This window comes from Crotalus tigris, unplaced genomic scaffold (assembly GCF_016545835.1).
Source record: "Crotalus tigris isolate CLP2741 ecotype Arizona unplaced genomic scaffold, ASM1654583v1 scf7180000017551.9496454, whole genome shotgun sequence".
Lineage (NCBI taxonomy): Eukaryota > Metazoa > Chordata > Lepidosauria > Squamata > Viperidae > Crotalus > Crotalus tigris.
Window position 1 is genome coordinate 5,813,968 of NW_024096469.1, and position 19,650 is coordinate 5,833,617.

Below are 19,650 nucleotides of genomic sequence, written 5' to 3' on the forward strand. Positions count from 1 at the left end.
CAGGACTTCAGCACGCTCTAAATTGTTTTTTCTCAAACTTGGCAACTTTAAGATGTGTGGACTTAAAACTCCCAGAATTCTCCATCTGGCATGAATTCTGAGAATTGAAGTATGAGATTGCCAAGTTGGAGAAATATTGCTCTAAATCAAGTAACCAATCACCAGCTTTAAAAGGTTGGGGGAGGAAGCAGCTGCATTTCAAGACTCCCTTGCAGCCAAAATAGTACTGCAGAACATCCAAGCCCAGTGACCTGATGGAAAGAGGTGGTTCACAGCAGGTCCAGTGGGCCATCTGTAGTTCAGCAGATCACTGGCCCCAATCATAATCATATTATCTCAAGCCTCTTTCTCCACAGGGCATGGATTCTCCATACAGATTTGTCTCAACAACAGAATGCCTGAAAAATAGACATTTCCTCAGCAAATGGTAAGTGGGGCATCTTTGAACCACAATAAGGTGGTTATGTGGATCAGTGTTTCCACACATTAATCGCTAACAGATTAACCACTAACCACAGACTGAAGACCATATAAGTAGAAGCTAATCAGGCATACCACACCTAATCCATAAAAAGCATGACAATTCATACCCGGAAACTGCCAAAACAATCCAATCACAGGGTACAGGACATGTCAACATAGAAATGCTGTATATTGCATAATACTTAGAATTGTTTGAGATAAAAGCTCTTCCCCTTACTTCTCTGCTGTAAATGAAGGTTAACAGTCGAGGCTTCTTCTTTAGCGTCTCTGGCCAGACTTTTTGGGGGGCGGGTGTGGGGGCTTAATTTACCAAAGCCATCCACTTTTAGCTTTTCTATAATTTTCACTTCCAATTGTAAGGGAGAGAGGTTTTAAAATGAAATCATAGGTTTCAGAAGCAGAACTACAGATCACTGGTAGTACTTTTGTAGAAAATAAAGGCATATTATAATATTGTAAGTTTTCAGTTTCATCAATAGGAACTCAAAAAATCCTATAGTGACAAATTCCACCATTAAACTGTTCAATGTGCTAAGCCTGGTGTTTTTCAGACACATGTTTCTAACCAGTTTAATTAGGCCTACGTTCCAGAAGAGCAGTTATGTGAACTTATTGCAGGCAGCAAAAACAACAGAGACTTTTGGCATCATAAACACCATTTCAGCTTTCATGAAGTCAGAGTCTGCTTTTCAAATATGCTGCCACAATATATTGGTTAGTCTTCAATATACCACAGAACTTTGCTATTTTTACTGGATATAGAAGAGGTTTTTTTGTACATGTGTGTGTCTTAAGCCTGACAAATTTTCCATGCGCTGTTAAAAACAGTACAAAACTGACTCAGCATTCCCACTTAGAAATACATTTTCCATATATAGCTGTTTTATTGAAAACTAAATCTTTGGTCCAGCTAGGGTAGTAATGATTCAATGTGCACATTCCACCAAGCCAAAAAGGTGGTTTGGTTTTGGCTTAGTGTTGTGTGAATCTAGCCTTCTGATTTGTAAACCACAGTTATGATGATTTAATGCAATGTGAACCCCAGCAAATTATTATTGAAATCCAGCTATAACACAAGATGTGAACCCAACCACTGTCTACTTTAACTGAAGTGATTCTCCAGAGTTTTATGCAGGAATCATTTCCAGCCCCTTCATTCATGATAGGAAATATCACATATTGAATGTGGCTGACATAGATGCAAAATATATACCTATAACTGAGCAATAGTTCATTTTCACTACAATTTGCGATTTCCAAAATTTACCCTTAGTATTATGCTTGGGCTATCAGTTCTGGCTTACTTCATCTGATTAAATCTTGGTGCTGCAGGTTGCTCCTATGCATTGCCAACGATGCTTAGTATAGTTGTCAACATTCAAAAATAACTGCTTTGCTCTCCTTGCTGACACATTGGTGAGAAAGTAGTGTCCAAAGTGAAGAAAGGCGATATGTATGTAAGGAACTCAGGAAACCAAGAGGTTGTGCAGAGGGCACACAACAGAAGATAAAGGGCTGCACAGAGGCTAGCTAATGAGCTGAGTAGGGATCATGTGAACACTTGTCAACAATCCCCAAACACACTTCTTCCCTCCCCACCAAAAGCAGGCCATCTAAAGTTGCTTCCAAGAGAATACACAGATGAGAAAGCATAACAGATTTTAGACACCCTGATATGAGACAGGGCTGATTTAAGGAGGAAAAGACTACTTTAAAACCAGTACATCTAATTATTGGGTTACATCTACTCCTGTCTAAGCTAGTAACACAAGCTATTTTGTACGTTAGAGAATCTGCATGACATTTTCTCAAGTGTAAGTACAAGGGCCATTTTTTAAAACCACAATTTGTTTTAGTTTTAGTAAAATCCTTGGTGACTACTTGGAATCTATTTGTGGTCTAAAATGCAACTTGTAGGCTTCCTGTTGGTCACTCAATGAATCACATCCACTGGATACTTTCCACATTAAAGACACTTATAAATAAGCTAGTACTTACATGCATGCATTGTCCTATTGAAAATATTATTTTATTAAACTGCTGAATTTGGAATTAAATTATCCCTTATAGCAGGATCTTGAAAATCAATTTCAGATTGATAATTCTCAGTGGTTCCTTCTCCTTATTACTAGCTATGTGTTTCAAGCATTCTATAAGCAGGGAGGAAGGTGACTTTGATGGAAATGTGCACAATTCATTATCGGAAAAACAACGGGGGGGGGGAGAGAAATCTCAAATCCACAAAAAAAAAAAAAAAATCAAAAGGCTTAAACAGACACATCTCCAATTTACAGGAATATATTGAAGGGGGAGTACATACAGCACAATCAGACTTGCAAGATTCTGTTATTATAGCAATTCTTGATAAAAATGGTTTTAGATTTCCTTTGAAGTCGATTTCCTGGCCTGGTCAATCTGGTGGTATCACCTAAGAAAAACAAATATGCTTCCTAGTTTTAGGGCTCTAGAGCAGAACACATCTGGTACAGCCATCATCAACTGTAGTTCAGAGCCCCCCCCCCCCCCAAAAAAAAAAACTGGCTGTGGCCTGACTTGGATGCCTTTGGTCTGGCTGAGACAACTGTGTGACAGCAACTGAGTTTTTAGGCCTAGCTAATAGCTATGGCTCCAGGCTTTTCCACTCACGTGCAGCTGAATCACTGTCAAAAAATGCAACCTCGTAGAAAGATTTTTGTGCTGAACAGAGTGGCTTTGTAGAAGGGAATTTGCTGCTGTGGATGTTCTTAGCCAAGTTCTGAGGAGGAGGCTGGGAGGAAGGAGGCAAAATGAAATGGAAGAGGGCAGAGAGGAGTGAAGAGCATATATATTTGATCCCTATATACAGTGCATTCAGAAAGTATTCAAATCCCCTTCACTTTTGTCAATTTTTTTTATGCTACAGCCTGATTTTACAGTTATTGAAATTCAGTACCCCATAAGGACAAAATGAAAAGAGAATTTTAGAAATGTCTGTAAATATATTAAAAAGAAAAAAACTGAAATATCACATTGGCATAAGTATTCAGACCTTCACTCAGTACTTTGTTGAAGCACCTTTGGCAGCCTCAAGTCTTCTTGAGTATGACATGACAAGCTTTACACACCTGGATTGGGAGATTTTCTGCCATTCTTCCTTGCAAAGCCTTTCAAGCTCAATCAGGGTAGATGGTGACTGTCGGTGGACAGCCATTTTCCGATCCTTCCAGAGATGTTCAATAGGATTCAAATCAGGATTCTGGCTGAGCCACTGTAGGACATTCACAGGGTTGTCCCTAAGCCACTCCTGGGTCATTTTAGGTGTGTGCTTAGGATAGTTGTCATGTTGGAAAGTAAAGTGCCCAGTCTGAGGTCCTGAGCACTGTGGAACAGATTTTCATTGAGGATATCTCTTTATTTTGCTACATTCAGCTTTCCCTCTCCCACTCCCTGTTGCTGAAAAACACCCCACAGCATGATGCTGCCACCCCCATGCTTCACTGTTGGGATGGTATTGGGCAGGTGATGAGCGGTGGCTGGTTTCTTCCAGACCTAATGTTTAGAATTGAGGCCAAACAATTCAACCTTGGTTTCATCAGACCAGAAAATCTTGTTCCTCAGTCTGAGAGTCCTTTAGGTGCCTTTTTTGCAAACTCCAAGCAGGCTTTCATGTGTTTTGCACTAGGAGAGGCTTCTGTCTAGCCACTGCCATAAACCCAGATAGGTGGAGGGCTGCAGAGATTGTTGTCCTTCTGGAACTCTGTCCCATCTCCACACAGGATCTCTGGAGCTCAGTCAGAGTGACCATCGTGTTCTTGGTCACCTCTCTTATTAAGGCCCTTCTTCCCAATTACTCAGTTTGACTGAGCAATCAGCTCTTGGAAGAATCCTGGTAGTGTTAAACTTCCATTTGAAAATTATGGAGGCAGCTGTGCTCTTAGGAACCTTCACTGCAGCAGAAATTTTACTGTAGCCATCTCCAGATTTGTGCCTTGCAATAATCCTATCTCTGAACTCTGCAAGCAGTTTCTTTGGCCTCATGGCTTTTGTTCTGCTACAGTATGCATTGTCAGTTGAGGCCTTCTACAGAGAGGTATGTGCCTTTCCAAATCATGCCCAATCAATTTAATTGACCACAGGTAGATTCCAATCAAAATGTAAAAACATGTCAGCAACGATCAAGAGAAATTTCACATGTTGTTGCAAAAGGTCTAAATTAGACATATCAAACACAAGTCCCGGGGGCCGGATGCGGCCTGCGAAATGGTTTCATGTGGCCCGCGAAGCCATCCTGGAAACAGTGAGGGAAAGGCCCCCACTGCCTTGGACCTGGCCTAGGCTGGCCGGGGGCCAATGTACAATTTTGTAGTGGCCATCTATGCTGAAACGCATTCAGTCTTAGCTCCACAAGGCCGTCTAGAAACAGCGAGGAACCAGCCCCTGCCTTGTTGGCCCGCCCTCTGGATGCATGCTGGGGAGGTATCACCCTTTGTGAGGAATGAAGAAATTGACCATGCCTTGGCGCTTGCCCTGGTCCCACTCCCTTCTGTCAGAGACCCTCAGATCTGTCCCACTCCTGCCCAGGCCCCCACTGGCACCCGTGACACGAAAGATGTAGAGCTGGCCATGCCCACCCAGTAGGCCACACCCACTCCATCCACACCCATCCAGTAGGCCACACCCACCATGGCGACACACCCCTGCCCCCCCCAAGGGCAACCGCAATGCTGATGCGGCCTTCAATGAAATTGAGTTTGACACCTCTGGTCTAAATACTTACGCTAATATGATATTTCAGTTTTTTCTTTTTAATAAATGTACAGACATTTCTAAAATTCTGTTTTCACTTTGTCTTTATGGAGTACTGAGTGTAATTTCAACAACTATAGCTGCAGCATGACAAACCTAAAAAAGTGAAGGGGGTCTGAATACTTTCTGAATGCACTGTATAAATTTTAATTTTTGTGCCACCATAAGAAAAGATTCTTGGTTTTAAAGGGGTGGCAGTTAATGCTTGACTAAAAAGGCCTCTATTTTCTCTATGGCTCATTGTCTGCCAGCTAGATCATTATACGGTATAATGATTTAGCAGGCAAATAGTACACAATTCACTTTGTTCTTAATAGGTGTAATGGTAGTTGCCATATTTCACTTACAAGCAGCTGCAATAAAGTCTTGCATATCTGATTGGATGACTCTTCAACAAATGACCCCAATTTCCCAGGGGGTATTCCACCAACTCAGAGGCTCACAAAACTCAACCCTGCTTTTAGCACCTTGTAAAGATGGATCCCATCATTCTGCAGATCACATTTCAACCATCATAGCAGTAAAATCAAATGGATTGCCTTTGTGCATGCTTTTGCTTGATTTCAAGTAGGTCTGTGTCTTGAGTAAGAAAGAAATTAATTTATCCCATTGGGAATGGAATTACTTAACAACTTTAGTTTTTGTCACCATAGATACCCTGAGGGTAGGTGAGGTTACAGGTCAAATTATGTGAATACAGCAGCCAGTAGGCTACCCAATCCCATCTTAAGGAGCCCTTCATCACATGGCAGAAATAATCCTTTATTGATCATCTATGTCTGATTTTGATGCAGCAATGAAGGGACCAAGGCATTAGAACAGAGAGATCTATTGAAACATAGGATAAGTTTAATTTTTTCTGCTTTCTACATTGATTTATTAAATGGCTACCTTTAAGAGCTATGAGAAATATCTTAACCTAGATATATTGTTGCGACAACTGTACTGTTAAATAAAATTATCTGAATAAACTGTGTTACCAATGAAAAATAGGCAAATGAGTTAAAGCCAGCTTTCAACATTATTATGTGTACAAATTCAAAGCCAGCAGGGCTTTTCAAAACTGTAATATATTTGCAAATATAAAGACAGAGAACCCCACAAAATACATATCAGGAACATGATCTCAGTTATAATTCACAGATTTGAAGTTATGACATTACAACATGTAATAATTATTAGGGTTGAAGACATTTCATGGCAGATGTTCCATACAACTTCCTATAGGAAAAGTATCAGAATGAAGCGATGTTTGCTAGTATTAAGAGCGATTCCAATAGCAATCAATCCTCCCCACTTGGATCTGCTGATACATTTAGTTACAGGTAGTCCTCAACTTACAACCATTAGTTTAGAGACTGCTCGAAGTCACAACGGCACTGAAAAAAGTGATTCATGACCATTTTTCATTCTTAATTACTGTTGCAGCATCCTCATGGTCACGTAATCAAAATTCAGGTGCTTGAAAACAGGCATATATTTATGACAGTTGTACTGTCCCAGAGTCATGGGATCACCATTTGTAACCTTGCCTGCTGGTCAATACAGGAAGCCAGTTTTGCTTAATGATCTCATTTCACTTAACAACTGCAGTGATTTGCTTAACAACTGTAGAAAAAAGGTTGTAAAATGAGGTGCAACTCACTTTGCAACTGCCTCACTTAGCAACAGAAACATTGAGCTCACTTGTGATTGTAAGTCACAGGCCAGCTATATACCTTTCTTTTCATCACGGTGATATATTGGCCTTTCCTTTCCCATCGTCTTGGCTGTTCCTATCAGTCTGCTTGCCTGATTTTATTCACAATCCCTAAAATAGGTTGCCAAGCAAATCAAGTCTCAGCAAGCATATTTATTACTCAGTGAAGAATTCTGGCATTGCCTTAGAGACAGCATGCAATCAATGCAATTGGCCTTGATGACATTGAAAGTGCTCAATGCCCCCCTTCTCACAGCTTATTTTATGGAAGTCAAACTGTGTTCTTGCTCTCACAAAGCAGACTTTAATAGAATTTTCGTCATGCGAGAAAAAAATATATCTTTGAGGGCAGAAAGATAAATTTCCATGTTAGTAGAATTCAGCTTTCTACCAACAATATACCATTCCCCCACCTTTCTGTCATCTCCATCTTGTTTTATACATAAAACTGGGCTTAAACAAATAGGTGTGTCAGCCTCTTGCCCCATCTCAGGCAAATATTAAAGAACAATTGCAGTTGCTACTGGATTAAAATCAAAGGAAATGTAACAGGAAGCTTTTTTATGTTCCTTTCAGAACTGACACAAAAGACATTGTATGAATCAGTGCATGGATACAAAGCGATGATAGCTTGATTGGATGATGGCTTAATTGGATGATAGCTTGATTTGAGGCTGGAAAGATATTATGAATTGTATTGGTTAAAGGGGACTTAGTTGAATATCTTGTTCTTATCCCATCTCTTTATTTGGCTTGCTGTTCTATTCCTCAAATTACTTTTTCTGTATTATGCTCAGCTGATCTACATCTTTTGTACTATCCTCAAACAAGGGAAATTTGTACCCGAGGCTGTGAAATGGAAGCCAGAATCTTCTAAATATTCCTCACCAAATTATTCACAGATACAGCAGCTCAGCTGGTTGTTCTTCCAATGTAGGGATATCACACTGGCAATTTAGATCTTCCATCTGTTTCCTATAGCTCCTCACACCTCCCATCACTCATATCTCATCAGTTTCTTCTTCATTACACACTTGCATATACCTTTATTCTAGTATGAATGATAGGTCTTCCTTTACTGGCAGCAGCAGCAAAGAGTTTCTGTTAAGTTTCTCTGTTTATGAGCTTGATTGCTTACTTAGATTACTGACATCTCTTTAGCCTTTCTGCAAGTCAAAGAATGGTCCCTCTCAGAAATTATTTTCACATCAGCAATCTGGCAGAGACTAATGATAACCAGCATTTGTGTTTTTATAGATTTGTTTAATGTCTCTGTTCACTCCAAAAATATGACCAAAATCAGGCCAGAGCAATTATAGCTCCAATGCTCTTTGCTTTATCCATTCCTGTTTGTTGTTCATTGTTGGCTAATTTGGATATTTCTCTACAACACACCCATCTACAAAAATATGATTAATCCTGAGATGATGAAACTCACATTCCTAGCAGTTACCATAGCAAGGGACCCAATGGCCTCTCTGCTTGTTTCTTTGGAGAAGTCCAATGGTTTAACCTAAATTTGCAAGGGCTAAATAGGCAGCTTAAATAGCCAGGATGGAAGAATATCAGCCAAGTGGGTTTTGGGGAGGGAGGGGATTAAAAACAATACAGTATAATCGATACAATCCAAATTAACAGAACTAGCTACTCCTACTGCTTGTGGCAGTCCTACCAGTCTCTGAAATTTTCAAAAACAGGAGAGCTGGTTTTCTATTTTCCAGCTGGAAACAAAACCAGAATTGCAGATTGGTTCTAAATTCATTGCTAACAAGGCTGTTTGCATTCAAGATTGTTTCCTAAAGACAATTTTTTTAAAATAAAAATTCATCTCACAAGAGTACTCTCAACAACATTTTCTTCCAGATTACCATACAATAGATTATTTTCTAGAGGAAGAAGCTGACACAATTAAACAAGCATAAAGCTAACCTAAATTTAAACCACAAATAGCCATTTTATTTTGCTGGACAACCCATACCAAGAACAGTCTCTCTCTATACAGAATTTTAGACTTCTGAAAAATGAGAAAACCATACTAGAAAGCAAGAAGGAGTGTCAGGGAGTTCTTCCTACTTTGGACCCCGACCCCACCCATTGCTTTCTCTCAGTTCAACATCAAACTGTCCTCAACAGAACAGAAAATAAGATGCTCCATTTTTGCTTTTACACTTCACCACAACCTTATTTCTCACAAATAGAACTTATTTTAAACAAACTTCAACTCTTCCCATTTGAGAACCACCCACCTTCCTTATATAGGCATGCCTGAACGGACAAGTGAATTAAATGAAATATTCATTAAATTAAATATTTCAATTTAATCTTTTTAGCCCTCTCAGCCAAAAAGGAAATGATGCTGATTCAAGTAACACATCCTACACACTATCTGGTTTAACATGATGTTTGAGTGCAGTCCCTGTTTTAATAACTATTAGGGACATACAATAAAAATCAGTTTTCAAATCCCCTCTCCTCCTTTCAGCATCCACTCTCTCTTATTTCCCATCCAGATCTTCTCCACAGAGACAATCTGTATGCTGTGTTAAATACATACTATGGCCTTGCATTTTAGTTATTAAAGAGTAGCTAGGAGTTTACCTCATAAGCATAGAATTTGCTATTTGGCATAAGAAGCAACTTACTCCTGGCACCAGTCATAACTTTTCTTGCACACCAAAATAGCATCTAGAAGAAAACACCCCTGCTCTGACACCATGGTCATAATTCTTCTGTGGGGGGAGAACTGCCACCCTTGCTACCCACAGGTTTGAGACAGACAAAATGGCCAATTTTATATTTAGTGTAACATTGTCAGTTCTTACACAAGAAAAGAAAAATCCTCCTCCAAATTGAGCTTAACATCTGATGATCTGAGACATATCCATGAAGTTTTTTTTGGCAAACAGTGACAGACTGGAGGCCTTCACAAATTTGTGGATTTCATGAAGTCATTCAAGATACTATAAAGTGATAGAAAGTGCCAAGGGCTGCCTTGGTTAGCTTTGAAAAAAAATAATCGGAATTAGGACTGCTTAATATGTGGATGAGAAAGGCCACGAAATAACCAGGATTGTAGGCTATACTGGGAAATTGAAAAAAATGAGAAAACTGAAAAGAAGAAATTAATGGTAAACTATTTCTGTACATTATTCCCACCCATAAAATTACGCATGTCCATGAAGTGACCAGGAATCAAGGTCTTTTTTATCTTACTAGCTTTTTGATTAATACGCTAACTGTTGTGACAAGATAGGATGCTTATATGCAAAAGTCTACAAATCCCTTTATTTAAAAGGAATAACACTGAATTTTTATTCTTTCTATAATTACTGTAAGATTTTCAATGTAGTCATTTCCAATATTTTTTAAATATTCTCTGGGCTTGTTTGGTTTTATTTTGTTCACAATTCAATGTTTAGTTTATTCAAAGACAACCACTGAAGTTTAATATGAATCTTACCTTCTATTTTTATTCCCAGAATTTATGTCAGGATAAATCAGATTGAAATAAAATAGGGTAGTAAGCGATGCAGCATATTTTAGTTGTATGCATATATGTGTGTGTGAGAGAGAGATGTAGAAGAAATATATACAAAGGCAAGGCAGTTCACAAAAAAACAAAGACGCCAATACTGAATGCTCATTTGGAAAAGGAAGGAACACAACTTAATAAAGAAACTTCATAAATATGATTACATGTAGTTGGAGCCATATTGTCCAAATATTGCTATAGTGCCATACAAAGGTGACTAGGGAGAACAAGTTTTAGCCACTAAATTTGATCAAGACTTCTACTTTCTCATCTCAAACCCAAGGCAGGAAATAATCCAAAGTATAAAGCTAAGTGGAAGTCATCTTGAAGGCTGCATGTTCCTGGCTAGATTAAAGAAAACCAAGTATCTTGCAGTGAACTAAATAGGCTTCTTACATCTGAGAGCTGTATGGCTGTTAATTGCACTGCATAACTGCCTTATAGTCCCAAAACCCATCTTCTGAAAAAAGAGTCCTACATCAAGAATACAAACATTAGTGATTGAAGATTGGCTCTAAAAATTCTGATCACTGGCCTGGGGTTATTCCAGAAGAATTTGGAGAAGTATACCAACACATATATGCATCTACTCCTTGGTACCTATGATAAAGATCCCTAGTTATTTCCATAGTAAGCTCTTAATTGACTCAATTTATTCATCATCTTTTCAGCACCCAAGGGAGAATCACCACCAATTAGAAAAGTGTTACGAGATCAATAACCCTCAAGCTGAACTTGAGCCTAGGATTTAAGAATAGAATAGAGCTGGAAGGGACTTTCAAGGTCTTCTAGTCCAGCCCCCTGCTCAAGCAGGAGAACCTATACCATTTCAGACAACTGAAATGGTATAGGTATAGAATGGTATAGATTTACAAGGTTACACTGCCCAGAAGAGTGTGAAAATCTTAAGTGAAGGAGTGGAGCCCAACTGAACACTGTGGAATGAAGCTTTGGTATTGAGACACACATGTATGCATATATGTATCTCACACACACACACACACACACAAACTCCTAAAAACTCCAACCTCTCAGCAACTTCAATTGCTGCTAAGGAGGTCTCGGTTCATAATTCTGGCAGCCCAAACCTGTACACAAAATCATATCCAAGCTTAGCTGTTCTTATCTCTCTCCTCTATACATATTAAGCATGTTTGCCTTTTCCTTTTTTGCAAGCATTATGTGTGTGTATATTTAATAATAATAATAATAATAATAATAATAATAATAATAATAAGTTGGAAGGGACCTTGGAGGTCATCTGGTCCAACCCCCTGCTCAGGCAGGAAACCCTATTCCATTTCAGACAAATGGCCGTCCAGTCTCTTCTTAAAAACTTCCAGTGTTGGAGCATTCACCACCTCTGGAGGCAGGTTGTTCCACTGGTTAATTGTTCTAACTGTCAGGAAGTTTCTTCTTAGTTCTAGGTTGCATCTCTCTTTGGTTAGTTTCCATTCGTTGCTTCTTGTCCTGCCTTCAGGCGCCTTGGAAAATAGCTTGATTCCCTCTTCTTTGTGGCAGCCCCTGAGATATTGGAACACTGCTATCATGTCCCCCCTCGTCCTTCTCTTCATTAAACTAGACATACCCAATTCCAGCAGCCTTTCCTCATATGCTTTAGCCTCCAGTCCCCTAATCATCTTTGTTGCTCTTCTCTGTACTCTTTCTAGAGTCTTATCCCTTATCTAATTACTTTTAAAACATCAAAAGGAAAAAGAGTTATTTGACAAAGGAACATTTTCAACAAGAACATGAAGCCAGCCCATTAGTGCTAGCCAAGGTAGATTCTACTTTTAAAGTTTTGAAACAGGTGGAAAGGAAGTAAGATAATTAAGAGTGTGAAGGTTCTTTACACAAGTCATGTCTCAGTGTGATGCTTCAATCCTAAATGTATACTACCAAAATCATACTGTGTTATGAACCATAACATATAATGTTATGGTTCAGATGGGATCTGGATTCCTTATGTCACATGCTGATCTGATGTAACAGGCATGTGATGGGGGAGGCTTTCTGGTGTGGCACTTAGAGGAGTCATAGGAAAAGAGGTTATCATCAAACAGTCACCAGGTATGCAATATTATTCATAGCAGAGTGTTGCCACTGACTCAAGATCTGTAGGACAGTTCAAAGGTTCCTGTGGACAGTATTATGGTTGATTGCACAAAACAATGCAACATACCCGTGTAGCTGTTGCAACAGAATCTGCAAATTCTACCACAATTCTATGCAATGGAATGTAAGTAAACAGACATCTGTTGTTTCTCCAAGGACCACGTCAGCCAAGAGAGCTTCCCAAGGGAAGTAAAAGGAGCACAAATGTGCATATAGGTTTGTGCCTATATGAGCAAAGGGTGATGGCCTAAACACAGAAAAAGAACCCCTCTGGCTATGACTTTTTTCCCCATTTGGAAATGCCCCTAGAGGTTCACAAGCAGGGGACAAACTGTCTCCAGCAGGCACTCACATGGTTGCATGATTGTTTAAATCCATCACCAGGGCTGATTCTAACATTATGACAGAAAGAAGTCATCATCTCAGGTATCATATGATGATGAAGAAGGCAACAATCTCCCCATTTCCTGTGGGTTCCCAAAGGAAGATTTTCCCCTGCCCCTTATCTGCTGCTAATATGAGATAACATTCAGATGCCTATCCAGTAGCAGTGTGCAAGTGGAGCAAGACACTATTCTTAACTTGAAGCAACAAAATGTTTTGATTGATTTTTAAATATAATCTTTTTTAAAGATTAAAAATCCAAGGTGTAAGAGAGTATCTTAGTCATCTTGGTGTCCATAGTTTGATAGCAACTATGCTCTTCTTGCGCACACCAATTTCCTGCTTCAATATTTTTCTGCTGAAATAGGGAAAGCATGCTAAAAAGAGATCAGGAGACTAGTAGCTCATTTATTTTTCTGTCCAGTGTTTGGTGATAGGTTGTAGTTCAGTGGTACTACATGGCCTTCCAAAGGCTCTAGGTTCAATTGTGCTGGGAAAGGAGTCTGTTTATAACCCCCAAAATGCCAAACAATGTAGAAAACACTGGATTTGATGGATCAGCAGTTAAATTTGATACAGCTTTCTATGTTTCCTCTTCTAAAACTACAAAAATCTGCAAAAAATCCCAAGTGTATCCAGAAGAAAAACATAATCAAAAATCAGCTCTGTTCTGCCTGAATAGGATGTGGGCTGAGGGTTCATTTTTCCTTACAACAGAAATAATCAGAAGTCCTTCAGATACTTTAATTCCATCAGTCCTAGCTATCAGAAGAAACTGATATATAGCCCCAATCATTATAAACATAAGCATATAAGGGAAAAGTGGAAGACAAGTGATGAAATTATACATTACAATGTCATGATACAAGTCCTATGATGTCATACTTATGTCCAACACTGGGAGGCAAGAATTCATGGGCAGGTTTTGCACTATATTATTGTCACATGTGAATCACTCTTCTGCCATTGTAGCTAGCTGTACTAATGATTGTAAAGCTACCCATTGCCTACTTTCTGTAGATTAAAACTCCAAACACAGTACATCCTCAGGGAGGAAACCTAATTAGAGCTTGGCATGGACTATTGCCTGCAATAGATGGAGCCAAGAAACGTTCCTAAACTTCTTGTTGTGGAAAGAAAATAGCGCTATATAGGTCTTCAGTGTATATTTCTTGTATTTTTTGCTTCCAATCTGTCCTGTTCTGCTTGTCATGCTCCCGGAAAATTTTGTTGTCAAGTGGCATACTCATTGTTCTGTTCTACGTGTAATGTATAAGACTTGTCATGTTTTTAATTCAGTGGATTCTTTCTCTTCATTCAAATCTTCTGCTAACACATAGGCTACATACCAATATGCCAACATCTCACTGAGAACTTCCCCCCAATACACACTATTTATTCTGAAACATGACCAGTCCTTCCCTTTTTTCCTTGAGCAGTTAGGTTTAGTTCTCAGATGCCTAACGGCGAAGGTTCATTCTCTGACCTTGTGGGTTGGTTTCTGAACAGGGTAACATCTTCAGCAGAGTTTAGGGAAGTGCTTCTCAAATAGTGGGGCGCGCCCCCCAGGGGGGGCGCGAGGCTCCGTAAAGGGGGGCTCGTTTGACCTCGGCAAATACTGTCATATTGGATTTCTAGATCGGATCATCCGACTCACTCGCAAGCAGCAGCCCGACGCGGAGGACAACATGACCGCCAACGCACGTGACACATGCAAAGGACCCGATTGGATAGACATGATGCTCTATCCTGATTGGCCAAACCCGCCCGTGTGACTTTTAGACCCGGAAATTGGTCCTCTGTACAGAAAAAAAAATTTTACAGTCGCGCGGGGGGCGCGAAATGTTTTCTTCTTCCTAGGGGGGCATGACAGAAAATAATTGAGAAGCACTGGTTTAGGGGATGTCTGTCAGATGTCTACTGTTTCTGTCACTACAGACAACTGCCCAATCAACATATTGTGTAGCTTACTGCCAAGTAGTTCTCTCACCATCATTTTTCATACTGAATCTCCTATTATGACCTATATTTTCCTTTGTGGTTCTACATCAAGTAATTTCCGTATATAATACCTAAAGGATTCAAAATAATTATACTCCATTCTATGTTCAGGGAAGCGACGTTTTCAAATACTAATGTAGTTTGGAAAGAAACAAAGTATCTTGGCCATACTGCTATCAGGCTGTTAACTATCCTTTTCAAAACTTGTTCTGGCTGATGAAAAGCTGGGCTGTGGTAGCCAATTTAAGAAATACTAAAAATAAGTGAATAGGGCAATCTGCAAAAATAAACAGACCTATGGCACCTTAAATGCTAACAGGATTATTACCACACCAGCAGCTATACACCTTGAATTTGACAAAGCAGGTGGGGTTCCACGAAGACTTATAAAATAAAATTCTGCTAGTATTTAAAAGCCTGTAAATCTTGAAATTGTGTTTGCTATTAGGCTTATGGCAGTGTAGATGGCAACCCAAGAGAGCTGCTTCTAGAAAAGCTGTCTGAATATCCAAGGAAATGTAAACAAGGATTTCAGCTAATTCCCAAGGAACAGAAGGACATCTTTGTGGTTGAAAAAGTCACATGATCCCGATTGCAAAAATTCCTTTACTCAGAAAGGCCTGTTTCTCATGGACAGAAGAGATATTGGATAGCAAAATGAAACTACAGACAACTGCTGCTGACAGCAGCCACTCAGTTCCTGGAGACATTACAAAATCAAGGAAGGCAGCATGGGCATGCCAATTCTACAAATGCTGACAGTCAAAATCAGTAGGACAGATAAGCTGCCCCACCAAAATAGTTCCAAATCCCAACTGTAGAGCAAGGTCCAGAAACTGAGGGCCGAGTTGTTTGCTTATTATGTTAAGGTTTAATCAAAGGAATTTCAGATTCAGTATTTTCAACAGATTCCATGCTTAGCAAATTGGGAAAAGAAAAAGACAACGTTGAAAAAGACAGAACAACAAGGGAAGGATGTAACCCACCATGTCTGGTTTAAACCGATAAAACAAGAGTCTCTCCCCCTTAACTCATTCATTCTTTCTTTCCAACTGCCAAGAAAAAGGGACATAAGATGATATCACAAAAAGGCTTTGATTAAATCAATATGGAAACAAAGAGTGTGTTTTTTCTCATGAGGGCCTCAGTCATGCTGGGACAGAGGCCCTGCTGGAGACATTTTTCCACTCATACAAAAAGCAGCTACCCACAATGCACAACTCTGGATGGAATGAAATAAGAAAAGGCTTATGAAGGGCCTTCAGAATCTTATATTCCAAAGCTGGCAGGTAAAAAAGAAAGAATTAAGTGGGCATCCAGTGCTTGAATCTCAGTTGCTTGGGAATCTTGTACAATTGTTCAGAAGCTAGGACAAGAGGTAGGCTCAGAAATGCTCTCCCCTTTATTACCACTTCATATATTCAGGTTATGCCTTCACCTTAAAAACCAAGTTCTGTGGGGTGAGTTCCAAATGATAACCTGGCTGCCTTTGGACCACCGGGTCAGAATTCAGAGATTAGACAGGCAGAAGGAGATGGCTCTTGATCTTCTGATCTCAGGCCAAAGAAATTACCCCCAAACCAATTACAGGTTGTGCTTAATTTATGACCATTTATTTAACAATAGTTCAGTTACGATAGTCTCAGACTTATGTCCCATCCTTGAAGTTATAGCTGTTGCACCACCACCACCAGTCATGTGATCAAAATTTGGGTGTTAAGCAACCAGCTCGCATTTACAATGGCAGCAGCATCTTGCCAGCTTCCCTGCCAGCTTCCAACAAATAGAGTCATTTGGGGATGGCAGATTCACTTAATGACCTCATTGAGTCAACCTTGATTCATTTATCAACCATGTGATTTGCTAAGCGAGCACAATAAAAAGGGTTATAAAATCAGGTCCAGTCACATGATCACTCAACAAGCACATCACTTAGTGATCAAAATTGCAGTCCCATTTGTAGCAATAAGTCAAGGACGACTTGTATCTCTTAAGCACTTCTTTATGCTACTGGGCAGATGGAGGCTGTCAAACTCTGGGAATAAATTTTGGGATAAAATTAGTTCTTTTGGAGCAAGAACTAAGAGAGGGATGTCCCTCAGGATGATTTTATATGTCTTTAAATATTGCTACATTATTCTGTGAACAACAACTCTTAGTTTGATTTCCCCACGCTCAATCCCATCCCTCCCACAAAAACTTTGGGCCTCTGGCTTGATTACCACATAGGAAGTATGTTGATGATGATGGAGCAAGCAAAAAGCCCGCAGCTAAGGGACCAGTGGTTCCTGTAAGGCTGCTCAAAGCACTCATTAATGGGGGGGGGGAAGACTTTAATGACATACAACTAAAAGCAAAAAACACAGCAGGGTGAAGATAGCAACACTTAAAAAGGACTCTAGAGGCAAACCGAAAATGCTCTAGCCTCGAGTCAGGAGCTTAAGAGACTGTAAAGAGATTTTAACAGATTATACTAATATATAAAATTGTGGCAGAGAAAATGAACCAGATTTCCATTCACTATATAGATAGTGAATGGAAATCTGGTTCATTTCCCCTGTCACTTCACAGCTCTGGAGCTTTTTTTTATCCTTCTTTGCCTCTTTGTTTCTGGTTTCCTTCATTCCAAACCCTGGTCCTTTGAGCCCCAGTAATTCTGCATTGCCCAACCTGGAAACAGTGAAGTGGCCCTTTGGTGTAAGAATTCTGGGAAAATCCCAGGGCACAATAACAGTACATCTGCATTTGGAGTTCAAGGCAGGGACATGAGAACTTTGTGTAAACACAAAAGTAGAACTGTCCAGCAAGTGTTTGGCTCTGTTGCCAAACAATTTATGGGTTTGGGAAGGTCGGCTGCAACCTCTCATTCTAAAACTTGAGTTTTGCTTTTTCAAAGCCTCACATATCTAAATAAATCCTGCCCATCTAAGGGGGAACTCATTCTTTCCCCTTCTGGGTCAGAGAAGATGGCCCTCTATGGTTCAAGCTTGCCTTTGTGAAGTTTTCATTTTGCAGTCGTTTCTCTTCCAATTTCCACATACTTCCTACTCTCCTTCCCCTCCCCATTTCGAAGCTGTTCCATCAGAGTCTGGCAGCAGCCTACATTTTGCAGGCAGAAAGCCATCGCCAGAAATTAGGAATTTCAATCCGCGGTGGTCTTTGTGCTTTCAAATGAATTCCTGCGGATCAGGTCAGAGCGAGCGCGCTGGAGCGAAAGGCGGGGAGGGAGAGAGAAAGGAAGCGAAATGCAAGGCGAAGCAGGCCGGCACTTCGCTTTTTCTTTTCTTTTTAAAAACATCTTGGGTAAGGTGGTGGTTTGTTTTTTAACCGACAGGATCTGCAGTGTCAGCCCGGGAGCATTCAGACGCCCGCACTAACGACGGAAACTGCTGGTCGCTGCCCAGGCAGGAGCCAAGCGGGAATCAACACGCCGGCTCCCTTCCAGGTTTCTCCCAACGCGGCTCTTTCCTTGCAGGATAAAGGGGTGGGGTTGTTTTGGCCGCTAACAAGTGAGTTTGCCGTAGGGGAGAAAAGGGGGCTGCTAGCGACAAGAGAAATGCGGGGTCGATCAAGCCACGAGAAAAGCCACTAGGGGAGCCGCAGAGAAGGGGAGGGCGGTCAGCCGTATTTTCCTTACCTACATCTGCATTGCAAAACGCCTGTTGCGGATGCACCGGGGAGCAGCTGCAGGCGTCGGCAAGGCGGTCCATCCTCCCCAGGAGCAAGACGGCCAGCGAGGCCAGGAGGCTCGGGAGCGTAGCACTCATCTTGCGGAGCGGGTGGGAGGGAAGGCGGGCTGGCGAGGGGTGGCCGAGGCTTGACTGTTCACGGTTGCTGCCGCCTCATCCAGACACGCGCGCGCGCGCGCCCCCGCTCAGTCCTCTGAGCGCGATATCTGTGGCGATTCCGGGGGGACGCGTCGTGCCGCTTCCGCAGTTGGCTGCCTCAAAGTTTGCCTTGCAGTCAGCCTCTCTCTCGGGATGGGGTGGAGAGCCTGGAAAAGGTTCCCGCGGCTGGAAAAAGAAACCGCCTCGCCGAGAGCTCCTGCCTCTGCCTTCTGGAGATGTTTTCTTCTCCGGGTCCCAGCCTAAGCCTGGCTTTTTAATGGGCCCCAGGGAATCGCAGCCCCTCCTCCTGGTGGCGCTGGGCCAAAAAGGGCGGTTGGCCTGCTCCGGTCAGAGTGCGCGCTGCTTTCCCTTCCCTTGCCTCCGGCTGTGCGAGATTGGGTCTCGGCTGCCTTTGCTTGACAGTTGCCCCCCACCCTTCTCAGGCTGGAATTCCCCACTTAAGAGCCCCACTTAAGAGCAGCCACTCTTCATGAGTGTGGGGAGAAACCCGGCTCTTTTTGTTTTTTTTAACAGTAATTTTTGTCAAAATTATAAGAACAGTAGAGTTTAGAAGGAATGCAATTATAGGAGTCACCCTGATGTGAAGTCTCTTCCTCAAAACCAAGATTAGAACTTGGCTTCTTCCCACTGAACTTATTGGCACCAGGTCCATTGCTGTCCTGATGCAGGCCCTTAATTGGGACCTGCTTGCTGAAAAGTACTAAAGAAGGCCTAGCTGCTGCTAGCAAGGCTGTCAACCTTAATAAGTTCATCAGAAATAAACCAACAGCTGCTGAAGAAAATAGACATCACTCTGAAAGCAG

General features: G+C 41.0%; 1 protein-coding gene across 1 annotated transcript in view; it reads right to left on the minus strand.

Annotated features, from left to right (window-relative positions):
- TIMP2 (TIMP metallopeptidase inhibitor 2) overlaps positions 1-19,121 on the minus strand; it is a 32,495-nt gene extending 13,374 nt beyond the window's left edge. The window contains exon 1 of the mRNA XM_039345301.1: positions 18,637-19,121. Within this exon, the coding sequence (XP_039201235.1) occupies positions 18,637-18,766 (130 nt within the window). The 5' untranslated portion in view covers positions 18,767-19,121. The remainder of the gene's footprint in view (positions 1-18,636) is intronic.
- Positions 19,122-19,650: the final 529 nt, after the last annotated feature.